The sequence below is a fragment of the Natator depressus genome, chromosome 14, assembly GCF_965152275.1.
Source record: "Natator depressus isolate rNatDep1 chromosome 14, rNatDep2.hap1, whole genome shotgun sequence".
Lineage (NCBI taxonomy): Eukaryota > Metazoa > Chordata > Testudines > Cheloniidae > Natator > Natator depressus.
In genome coordinates this window covers 42,260,807-42,272,815 of record NC_134247.1, presented here as the reverse complement: position 1 = coordinate 42,272,815, position 12,009 = coordinate 42,260,807, and the positions used below count along the sequence as shown (strand labels likewise).

At 47.8% G+C, this 12,009-nt stretch overlaps 1 protein-coding gene across 1 annotated transcript; it reads left to right on the top strand.

Moving 5' to 3' along the window:
• The first annotated feature begins 2,807 nt into the window (after positions 1-2,807).
• On the top strand, positions 2,808-9,105 carry LOC141998481 (zinc finger protein RFP-like). Its single transcript, XM_074971335.1, has 7 exons — positions 2,808-3,260; positions 4,310-4,405; positions 5,267-5,497; positions 5,910-5,932; positions 6,243-6,358; positions 7,569-7,601; positions 8,588-9,105. The coding sequence occupies exons 1-7, from the start codon at positions 2,838-2,840 to the stop codon at positions 9,103-9,105; spliced, it is 1,440 nt and encodes a 479-aa protein (XP_074827436.1). The 5' UTR covers positions 2,808-2,837.
• Positions 9,106-12,009: the final 2,904 nt, after the last annotated feature.

The following is a 12,009-nucleotide window of genomic DNA, read 5'->3' as shown; positions in this document are numbered from 1 at the left end:
TTTCTGTCTTCCTTTTCCCTTCCCCTTTCTCTGCCAAAGCAACATCACCGCTGGCTTCCTGCTGGTTGTGTGACAGGCAGGCCAGGGTAAATCAGTACTCTCTGTTCACTGATTGAATATGGGTAAGGAATGCCCCCAGATCTTCCTGCTTTTCTATTACGTTATGAAATATTCAGTGTAGTCTCTGTTTGAGCCCCATTTATCAAAGATTGATGTAAGGTCCCCTAAAAATGTTGCCACATTTTCTGCCGTATTGCCCCCCGATCATGGGAAGACAGGCTTAAAATTATTCACAGTGAGAAATCTCTTGCGCTCAAACGGGACTCTTCACCATGCATAAAATGAAGCATAAGCCTAAATCTTTGAAGGACTGGGGCCTAATTACCTATAATTGATTTAATATCCCCTCAGATGTTTGCCCCTTTTCTCTCATTATCCAATGTTAATGTCTCTCCTCTGATTTTCCCAACTTCCTCTCTCATTACATGTCGATCTAAAAACACTCCTAGCGCTTTCATTATTGAACCCGGATCTTAAATCTCCTCAAACTTTGCCATTTTTACCGCTAATGATTGAATATTGGCATAAAAATTTCCTCCGATTCTAGATTCTTCTCCACACCCATTCTTTTTTAATTACAGAGATTTCTCTTATTCTGGAGGAAAATTGTAGGAGTCAGTACACCAGACAGGAGATATTCTGGTGGGGGGAGGGCAGGAACTGAAGGTTGTTTGGTCACATCCTTGGATTTTAATTTTTTTGGACAGGACCTAGAGCAGGTATCTTGAAAATGTCACAAGATGAATGATCACTTGCCAGAATAATCCTTTCTTACTTTATCTTTGCCTTTCCCTCCCCCTTTGCCATCAGATTTTAGTGTTCGAGCAGTGGGAAAATTACGAATAACATTCTGCATGAACCCGGCTGGACTCCAGTGTGAGAGTCACAGGATGAGAGGCAGAGACGGAAATGGGGAAGGAAATTACTGCCTGACCCTTGCGATGATAGGAAATACAGTCAGGAGGGGGAGAAAGCATATAATGGGAGGTGAGAACTGTTAACTCACTGCCCTGAGGGCAGAGACAGGAAGTCTCCTATGAACACTGGGTGAAAGACTATGAATGACACTCCAAGGGGAGTGATGGGCAGCAGCGGTAGGGGTCATCCCCTATTCAAAAGAGGACAAGGCAGTGCAGAGTTGAGGAGGAATCTTTGGACATCAACAGGCTTGGCCAGCCCTGAAGTCCAGCCAACCCCATCACTGATTTGAGGATCACGATAACCCATCTGGTGACCCCCCTCCCAATCTACGGCATCAGCTTGAGTGGGAATGAGGGAGACACTCCCTGTCCTCTGGCTACCGTTCAAGCTGAGCGCCCGGATTTCCTGCGCTTGGAACGTTTGTTGGGGTGACGGGATCCCGGCATCTCCCACGGATTCTCTGCACTTTTCTACCAACTCTGAAACTTTGCACTGGTGCTGGAGGGACCAGGGGATGCAGTTTGCTGGGCTGGGCACTGGGTTGGGAGGGACGTTCTATCTGATTTCTTGCTTTGAAATAATAAAGTAGAATTTAGTTTCTCAAACTCCCAGAGCCCCTTGTCTTGAATAACTGAATAAAAAAGGCCTTGAAAGCCACCTGGGAAATCTCATTGAGGGGGGATTTCCCCTGTCTTGAGGACTGCAGATTCCCGAGCTGCCAGCTCTGTGGGGTTGCAGATCTTTCTGTGAGTCTGTGTGGGGGAAAATCCTCGTCTACGGGGGTAATCTGCCCCTGACTGTCATTTCATTACGTGACATTGCTCCAACCCCTCCACCCTTCCCTCCAGGGTGGGTTGGAGGCAGAACGTGGCAGGAGTGTGGAGATCCAAGATCCCTATTGAAAATCCGGGTTTAGTATATGGGGAAGGGCAGAGGTGCCGACTTCCTGAGTTTCCGAGGGGGCTCGATCCCCGCTTCGCCCCAGGCCCTGCCCCCACTCCACCCCTTCCTCCAAGCCCCTCCCCTGCCTCTTCCTGCCCCCTCCACTCCAGCCCCTCCTGCATGCCCCTGAACAGCTGATCACCAGCAGGCCGGAAGCGCTTGGGGGCAGGGAGGGGAGCTGATTGGCAGGGCTGCTGTGGGGTGCTGAGCACCCACTTTTTTCCCCCCACGTGCTCCAGGCCTGGAGCACCCACAGAGTCAGCACCTATGGGGAAGGGGCACTACACTTCCACCTGCAGCTCATGATGCTCTGAGAGGTGAGACATGGGCTCTGTTCCAGGGGAGCTCCAGGGACCCTGCAACCTGAGCCCCGCCGCCCAGGGCTGAAGCCCTCGGGCTTTGGCTTCGGCCCTGGGCAGTAGGGCTCAGGCTTCCGCCCCGGATCCCAGCAAGTCTCAGCCAGCCCTGGTGACCCCCTATCAAAGGGGGCTGCGACCCACTTTGGGGTCCTGACCCACCGTTCTGAGAACCGCTGCCTTAGTTAAAACAGCAGCAAAGACACTTAACTGGGGTGAACCGCTCAAATTCAACCCCTGGCTCCCCTACGGGCTTTCACGCCAGCTGCTGAGCAGAGTTAAAAGCTGAGTTGCCTTCTCTTCACTGCTATTTTAACCCAAATTAAGAACACCTTTTGGGGTTTTCTGCCGGGAAGGCAGCTTGCCAAAGGACTTCGCTTTCTCCTGAGGGCAAGGAAAGGCAGCAAGACAAAGCAGTTTTGTTGGGAGCACCCTCGCCTCCCCCACAAAAACTTGAGCAATATGTTACAGGCATGACAACGCCCTGTCGTTAACAAAAGGCTCAGTCCTTTTCTGGGAAGAAGGAAATGAAACAAATTCTCTCTGGCACTCGAAGTCATGGCTGCTGCCGATCCAGCAAAAGCTTTTGAGGATGAAGCTTCTTGTCCCATCTGCCTGGAGTATTTTAATGATCCGGTGACGCTAGACTGCGGGCACAATTTCTGCCAAGCCTGCATCACCCAGTGCTGGGGGGGATCAGATAGAGACTACTTCTGCCCCTGCTGCATGGAGATCTTTCCCCAGGGGAACTTCCGAGCCAACAGGCAGCTGGGGACCCTCGTAGACCTAATCATCCGACAGCTGAAGGATGAGCAACAACAGGCCAAGCTGGGAGGAGAGAGGGTGTGCTGGAAACACCAGGAGGCTCTGAGACTGTTCTGCGAGGAGGATCAAACCCCCATCTGCCTGGTGTGTGACAGATCCAGGGAACACAGAGCTCACACTACAGTTCCCATTCAAGAGGCTGCCCAGGAGTACAAGGTGAGATGAAATCTGTCTAGTGTGGATCACTCGATGATGACCTGTTCTGTTCATTCCTTCTGGGGCACCTGGCATTGGCCACTGTCAGAAGACGGGACACTGGGCTAGATGGACCTTTGGTCTGACCCAGTTTGGCCATTCTTTTGTGACCGCGTATACCTGTATGCGGTGGTGGTGTAGCTGTGTTGGTCCTAGGATAATAGAGAGCTGAAGGCGTGAGGTGATCTCTTTTATTGGACCAGCTCTTGCTGGCGAGAGACAAGCTTCCAAGAGTACGCAGACCTCTTCTTCAGAAGCTTGAAAACTTGTCTCTCTTGCAAACAGTGGTTCTCAACCAGGGGTACACAGAGGTCTTCCAGGGGGTACAGCAACTCATCTAGATATTTGCCTAGTTTTACAACAGGCTCCAGAAAAAGCACTAGCGAAGTCAGAACAAACTAAAATTTCAGACAGACAATGACTTGTTTATACTGCTCTGTAGACGATACACTGAAATGTAAGGACAATATTTATATTCCAATTGATTTATTTTATAATTATATGGTGAAAATGAGACCATCAGCAATTTTTCAGTACTAATGGCTCTGACACTTTTGTATTTTCATGTCTGATTTTGTGAGCAGGTTGTTTTTGAGTGAGGTGAAACTTGGGGGTCCACCAGACAAATCAGCCTCCTGAAAGGGGTACGATAGTCTGGACAGGTTGAGAGACACTACAACAAAAGATATTACCTCACCCATCTTGTCTCTCAGATTATAGCTGGGAAGTTAACAGATGTCTGCTGTAAGGAGGAATGGGGTGTGTGTGTGTGTCACTTTGGTTCCCTGTGTTGTGGAATTCAGAACTAGGATGGAGTGACGGGATGGTCATAACCCAAGTGTTTGTTACTGGAAATGAGAACATCCCCAAAGGGCAACTGAAGTTTCATCCCACAAACCAGATCACAGAGCTACTGGTCTGGGTCATGTCTTCCAGTTGTTCTCACTAAGTGTCTTTAAACAGGGAGGAGGGGAGGAGCCCCACAAACTTCTGTTCTCCAATTCTTTCAGGAGCAAATCTGGAGGCGGCTGGATGTTTTGGAGAAGGGGAAAGAAGAGATTCTAGCTCTCATAGCGTGTGAAGAAGAGCAAAGCCAGGAACTGCTGGTAACTGCCGCTGGTATCCTGTAGCCAGGAAATTCACACAGGGAAGTTCCCATGTGAGAAGATGAAGGATGATTCAGTGGTTAGGATACTAAGCCTGGAATACAGAAGAGCTGGGTTCATTGACCTGCTCTGCCCCAACTCCCTGGGTGGTTTTGGACAAGTTATTGAGTAGCTCTGTGCCTCACTTTACAAATCTATAGCCTGGGGAGAATAGAACTTCCCTGTTCTGGGAGAGGAGTGGCATCTAGTGGGTAGAGCAGGGGAGGTCTGGGAGTCAGGACTCCTGGGTTCCATTCCTGACTCTGGGAGGGGAGTGGCATCTAGTGGGTAGAGCAGGAGAGGTCTGGGAGTCAGGACTCCTGGGTTCATTTTTAGCTGCAGAGGGGAACAGTGTTTTGTGCTAGAAAGCATGCGAGCTGGGAGTCAGGACTCCTGGGTTCCATCCTTACAGGAGTATTGTGAACACAAATACAACAAAGACTGTGTGTTCTTCAAATACTACAGTGATGGCAACTGTATAAGTAACTTGTGACATGGAAGCACTAAGGATGGGTTGCCTATAGATATTTAATATTTCCTCTTTGTAAAGCAAAGATCATCTTTTGCTTTAAAGGAACTGAGATTGATCCAGGAAATGGAGAAGGAGGGGAAAGGGTTTTCTTGAAATATCTGAATCATATTCATTAAACAGTGACTGGTTATCTCAGTTTTCAGAGGCCAGTTTGAGACAAAGAGGAACATGAATTCCATTTTTCTTCCTTGCAAGTTACTTTTACAATTACCCTGAAGAACACTTCAGACATTGGACAGTTTGCATGACTCTCTCTCTCTATGTTCTCGGTCTTTCCCTGTCCATCACAGAGACAAATAGAAATTGACAGGGAGACAATGGAGTATCGATTTGAGAAACTGCAGACATTCCTGCAAGAACAACAGTGCCTCTTGCTGGCCTGGCTGGATGAACTGGAGAGAGAGGTCGCCGCCAGAAAGGATGAAAACGTCCGCCGACTCACCGAGGAGGTTTCCCGTCTCAACACCCTGATTGGGCAGATGGAGGAGAAGTGCGAGCAGCCTGCGAGTGAATTCATGCAGGTGAGACTGTGCAAGAGACACCCCAGGTTCCGGCGCAAGGAATGGAGGGCTCCCGAAGCCACCGTCACAGGGCCCCGGGCATCACTGATTCCAACAGCACTCTGCATCTGCGCAGCCCAAAAGGGAAATGATTTGGTTCTTTGAGGGCAGAAAAATCTTCCTTTGTCCTGAAATGGAGGGGAAGAAAATTCCCCCCAAGGCCAAACCCCAAACTCTGGTCTCCACCAGAGAGCCACTGATGGGAACTGAGAGATGAAGTCCTGCAGGGAGCTGCCTTCAGGGAGTACGGATCCAGAATGCAGAGAACTGGGCATCAGACTGATTGTGATGCAAAGCGAGTCCCCTCCAGAGCGGGGTCGTGGGTACCCAGCATATGGCACTGAGTTCCTGTTTCTCTCTCTCTCCCCTCTAGGATGTCAGAAGCACTTTGAGCAGGTAGGCAGCTCCTTCTCACTCTCCCTCATGCTTCCCGATGCTGGGAAGGGGCTCAGGCACCAGGAGAGGGAAATGTGTCCTCAGGGCCCGGCAGGGAGAGCGTGGGACGGTCTCCCTGTGCAGCTACTAATCTTTCCTCCAACCCCAACATCCTGGGGCTGCTGCCATTTCCCCAGAGTCCAGACCGGCCCAGACCTTAGGGTCAGGTGACTCTGAGAACTCAGCTCCAGTCCCATCCATTCTCCCTGGTGCCTACACTGGGCCATCAGCTGGTAACACCGTGTGTGTGTGTGTCTGTCTCTCTCTCTAGATGTGAGATGGGGACGTTCCAGGCTCCAGCGCCTGCTTCTCCTGAACTGAAATGGAGACTCTGGTTGTTTTCTCAAAATTTCGCTTTCCTCCAGGATGCGCTGAGGAAGCTGAAAGGTAACAGAGAGATCGAGAAGTTCAGGAGGTGTGAGAGCGTTTACACAGGGGCTGACCTAATTTGGATTTCACTGACGCTGGTTTCACAGCATCCTAATTCTAGTGACTCCGGTGGGGTTAGTCTTGGTTAACACCCGTGGGGGAAATCAGCCCCAGGGTCACTTTCTTGTTGGGTGAGAGTGAAAGAGCTAAACCACCCTAAATGTGTGTAGCCTTTTATTTTACTTACAATGAATTTAGTAACATGGGATTACACCGCCGTAGGTTCGGCTCTGGTGGCTACAGTGTCAAGCTTAACAGAGTGAAAGTCACCTCTGCTACTTGCTTCAGATTTAGAGTCTCTAGGAACACGTAATGACCCAGGGCAGTGACCACACAGACATTCACAAGTACAAGGTCTAGTCTGTTTTACAAGTTTTATTAAAGCTACCATTAAAGTTATGAGTACCCAGGCATATAGAAATTCCATACAGACCTATGCACAAGTTACAAACATAGTTATACTCACATCCTCCTCGATAGTGTTAGGGTCTGATGGGTCTCTCATGGACTGATTGTCAGTGGAGGGATGGCTCCTGCTGGAGTTTCCCAGAGGGAGCTCAATTTTCCTAATGTAGGCAACCCCCTTTTCATAATGTGATTCTTTCTTTACCTCATTAGCATTTCTGCACATCGTGCACTCTGCGGTTAGAAAAATGTGACCACCAAGTATCTTGTAAGCAAAAAATTACTTTTACTGTTAATTTTTTGCAATATCACTCATCTTTTCCCGTAATCTTAGGGAATCAGGTTATTCTTTGGTCACTTACTTACATCAGCATTCCTTAACTCTATGGCCTAGTATGGTTAAGCTAAAGTCTTGGAGGCCTGAGCTGGTAGGCCTTGTGTTTCAGCCTTACTTACTTAGATAATACATAATTATCCCTTCTAACTACTAATCAATCTATCTTATACGTCTATAATCCTACAATTTAACTCTAATGTACAATGATTATATATAACATGTTAGTTATACCATCACACAATAAATGAACAATAAACTAAAATCACTGGCTACATGCTGTTTCCTAACTAGCCCATATAAAATTCTAAGTCACTAGAAAGATCTGACTGTGGGTTTTCTGACCAGCCCCTCATTCCCCTCTTGTGACTAAGTCCATGATAGTCATCGACAAAATCTGATTTCCTCTCCGTGCTCTTCTTCCTTTAGTGAATCTGTTGCCTGAACCGAAACCGGAAAGAGGTAAATTTCTAAGGGGTCGTTGGGAGACTGGCATTATTGATGGGACTGTTTTCCCGATGTGAAGAGAACACGTTTGGTTTGGGACAACAGAAGCAGCAGGAATCAAACTAATTGCTGGAGTCAGGGCTACAAAAAGGACCTCACACTGCCAGAGCCTCTAGGAAGTTCTGTCATTGGAGATTTTTAAGAGCAGGTTGGACAGACACCTGTCAGGGATGGTCTAGATAATGCTTGGTCCTGCCTTGAGTGCAGGGGACTGGAGTAGAAGACCTGTTGAGGTCCTTTCCAGTCCTACTATTCTGTGATTCTATGCAATGCCCACTGCAGGGAGTTATTACTAGGTACTACGGTATTGTCAATGCCCGTGATTTTAATCTCAAGTCTCATGATGTCAGTGTTTGTTTTTTTTTTTTGTTTGTTTGTTTTTTTAAAGACCCAGCTCTTGGACTCAAGTGATTATGGGAAAATCTCACTTTCATTTACTATTTTTAAAAAAACATCTAGCCCTTGTGGCTGCAGAGAACACCCCACTCCCCAAAAATATGACCAATGGGCATCTTAAAGGCTCAGAAAGAAGGAGAAAGATAGCAAAAACCCAATGATTATTTTAAAAGAAAATCCATTTGATTGGGGTTGGGCTGATTCATAATGTCTACATGCTTGGGTTTGGTGATGCTTCCAGACAGGCAGGGCCCACCTTACGACTGACTCAGTCACTGTTTAACAATCAGATCGGACGGGCGACTAAATTTTATCTGTGATTTGAAGGACAGAAGTTGATCAGAGCAGAAAAATGCATGGGGGGGGGGGAATTAAAAATAGGCTTGGAGAGGGGCTGTAACAAATTACTGCATGCGGCCACAAGATGGCAGCAGAACCTAAGGGATGAGCCACAGGCCCTTGCTGTGCTGTACCTTGAAGCAAACCTTGCCCCAGGGCTGAGCTCTGCCTCAAACACGGATTTTTTTCATTCTCTCTCTGTGCAGCTGAAGTGACACTGGATCCAGACACGGCAAATCCCTGGCTTGCCATGTCTGCAGATGGCAAAAGCCTGCACTGGGGAGTCGCCCGGCAGGATCTGCCCGACCATCCCAAGAGATTTGATCCTGCTCCCTGCGTGCTGGCCTCTAAGGGCTTTGACTCTGGGAGGCATTTCTGGGAGGTGGAAGTTGGAGAAGGGGCAGTCTGGGTTGTGGGAGTAGCCCTGGAGTCTGTTAAGAGGAAAGGAGTGAGCAGGTTTACACCGGAGCAGAGGATCTGGGCTGTGCAGAAATACTGGGAAAGACATTGGGCACTCACCTACCCTGAAACTCCTTTGTATCTACATGGGGTCCCTAGGAGGATCCGGATTTATGTGGACTATGAAGGGGGGTTGGTGGCGTTTTATGATGCTGGCAACGAGGCCCCGATCTTCACTTTCCGACCAGCCCCTTTTGTTGGGGAGAAAATCTGCCCTTTCTTTGAGCTGCTGAGTACAGGCTCCCAGATCAAACTGTGCCCCTGAGACACAGGATAAACCATCCTTGATTGGCCTTGGTCCTACATACATTAGTAATAGTGCTTTTCCATAGAAGCAACAAGGAGTCAGGTGGCACCTTAAAGACTAACAGATTTATTTGGACATAAGCTTTCGTGGGCTAGAACCCACTTCATCAGATGCATGGAGTGAAAATTACAGATGCAGGCATTATTATACTGACACATGAAGAGAAGGGAGTTACCTCACAAGTGGAGAACCAGCGCTGACAGGGCCAATTCGATCAGGGTTCAATTCAATTCCATAGAAGCAATCAGTGTGGTTGCCTCAGGGATGGTTTTGTTGCCAGCGGGGGAGAAGATGGTCCTCAGAATGATAAATAAGAAGCTGGTGAAGTAAACAATCAGTTAGGATGTGCTCCACACTATGAGAGAAGTTTGGAGGAGCCCTGGCATGCAGATCACAGGGGGAGATTTAAAGATGAATATCTACATGTTCACAGTATGTTAGCACCTAGAGGTCCCAACTAAAATCAGGGCCCCATTGTGTCGGGTGCTGCACAGACACACAGCGAGAGACAGCCCCTGCCCCAGCTGAGATCAGGGATCCATTGTACAGAGTATGAAACAGTCTATGCCAGTGGTTTTCAAACTTTTGTACTGGTGACCCGTTTCACACAGCAAGCCTCTGAGTCCGACCCCCCCCTTATAAATTAAAAACACTTTTTAATATATTTAACACCATTATAAATGCCTGAGGCAAAGCAGGGTTTGGGGTGGAGGCTGACAGCTTGTGACCCCCTCCATGTAATAACTTCACGACCCCCTGAGGGGTCCCAACCCCCAGCTTGAGAACCCCTGGTCTATGCCATGAAGAGTCTGCAATCAACAACATAAAGAGTGGGGGAAAGGCCATTTGTTAGGTGGGGCACCATCTTCTATCTTAGATACTTATCTGGACCCCCCATTATCTCATTGCAATGGAGCTACACTGATTTACACCAGTTGGGGACCTGTCCTTTAACTTCTATCTGTGGTACTTATGGGGACCCCCTTACAATACTGTCTGAGCACGTCACAACATATAATGCACTTATCCTCAGAGAACCCGTCCTTTAGAGAAGTGAAAATATCCCCATTTTACTGAGGTGGAACTGAGGCAGAGCTATACTTGACTACGCAGGGACGTTGACTGGCAGGACTACACCAGCGTGGATGCTTTATTCCTGAATAAAAGTGATTTTATTTTGCTTCCCCAAACAATTATACCTCTGTGGTCCTGTCAGTCCATTTCACCACCCTGACAAGCCCGGAGTCGCTTGCCCAAGGTCAGACACATAGTCTATGAGAGAGCAGAGAACTGATCCCAGGTCTCCCTAGACTAATGCCCTGACCATCGGTGCACCCCATCTCTCCGAGCAATTAAGTGATTTTTCTAACATACATAGAGGGGAACCTGGAGCAGGGCTAAGCCCTGAACCCAGCTGCACTGCCTTGACTACAGAACCATCCTCTCTCTTGCTATATTTTTCCCCTTCCTATAACTAAGCTTCCCTTTTGCATTCTACTCTTAAATTTACATCTTGCTAAATGGAAGCAGAGGGAGGCATTTCTCTACAAATTTATTACCTAATAAACATTGCATTGGCATAGAATTTTTGAATGTTTTGTGGCTATTTATTTGGGAGGAGAAGAGCAAAGCATCATTTGGTCTTATATAAATAAAGGTTCACACGGGAGAACACAGTACAGGAGTAACTGTGCCAGTCCAGGTGGGAGGGCGTACTGCACTCTGTAGCAAAGCTGCTCAGACCCATAACCCTCCAGCAACCCCTGTTTCCTAAGACCCTCACCTTTGCTGATAAGGATTCACAGATGGTGCTTTAGGGACCTCATCCCCCCTTCCCCCCCGCTAGCCTGATCTAAGATCTCATCCAGCTCCATCTTCTGCTCACATAAGCACAAAGCACAGAAACCCCCCGTTAGAGGAGCATGGGTAGAACTTCAGCACTCTCCCTGCTTTCCCCTTTCTAGGCATAAGGCACACCTACTGAGAGCAGCAATCCTTCATCCTCACATCATCACAGATGGGCAGAGCCGAGCCCTTTTATACTCCTCTGGGCTGAACCCCCCCCCCCTTCTATTGTGATAAGTGAAATAATAGAATTAATAGAATGCACAAGAATCCCTTTTGTCCTGTGGAAATAGGGGATTTTGATTCCCATCTTTGGACCAGAAAGGCTGGGTGTATTTCTTGGGTTTCTGTCAAAGTGAGTTGAACTGACACAAAATTAAATGGATTTCTTTGCTCTGCATGCTGATCCTATCTCAAGGACTCCTCAAAAGCAAGCACCGGAAGGCTTTTCTTTTTAATTCAATATTTAAAACAAACTGTCCTCATCTGAGGGGCAGAGACATGCCTGCTGAGTTTATCATTTAGAGAGAGTCAGCCACAAGACTGAGAGAGTAGCGTGTCCTATAGTGAGTACTCTCACATCACCATCTACTATTCTTAAACAGGACATTAGTAGACTGCTCAATACAAAGAATAGCAAAGTTAACTGCTTGTAAAAAGCCAAATGTAGAAAATTTCAGTCCCTCATTTCTTCAGCTTTTTCCATCCTCACCTCTGTTGGGGACACTGGGGCATGGTCACTAGGTAACTCCAGAGGATGGAAGACCACAAGTGTCAAAGCCCCCTCGCACTAGGCCCAAGTGTCCTTGGCCCTCCGCCTGGAAGCACACACAGCAGTTATGCTGAGGATCTGCAACAATATGTTGCAGAGTCAGACTGCCTGAAACTAAGCAAGGGCAAACAGAGCAGATATGGAAGAACAATGCTGAATAAAGCAGCTTTATGTACGGTTTAACAAATGATACAGAGAACAAGGGAACTAGCTGGGAACTGGATTGGCTGGCTATATGGATACTT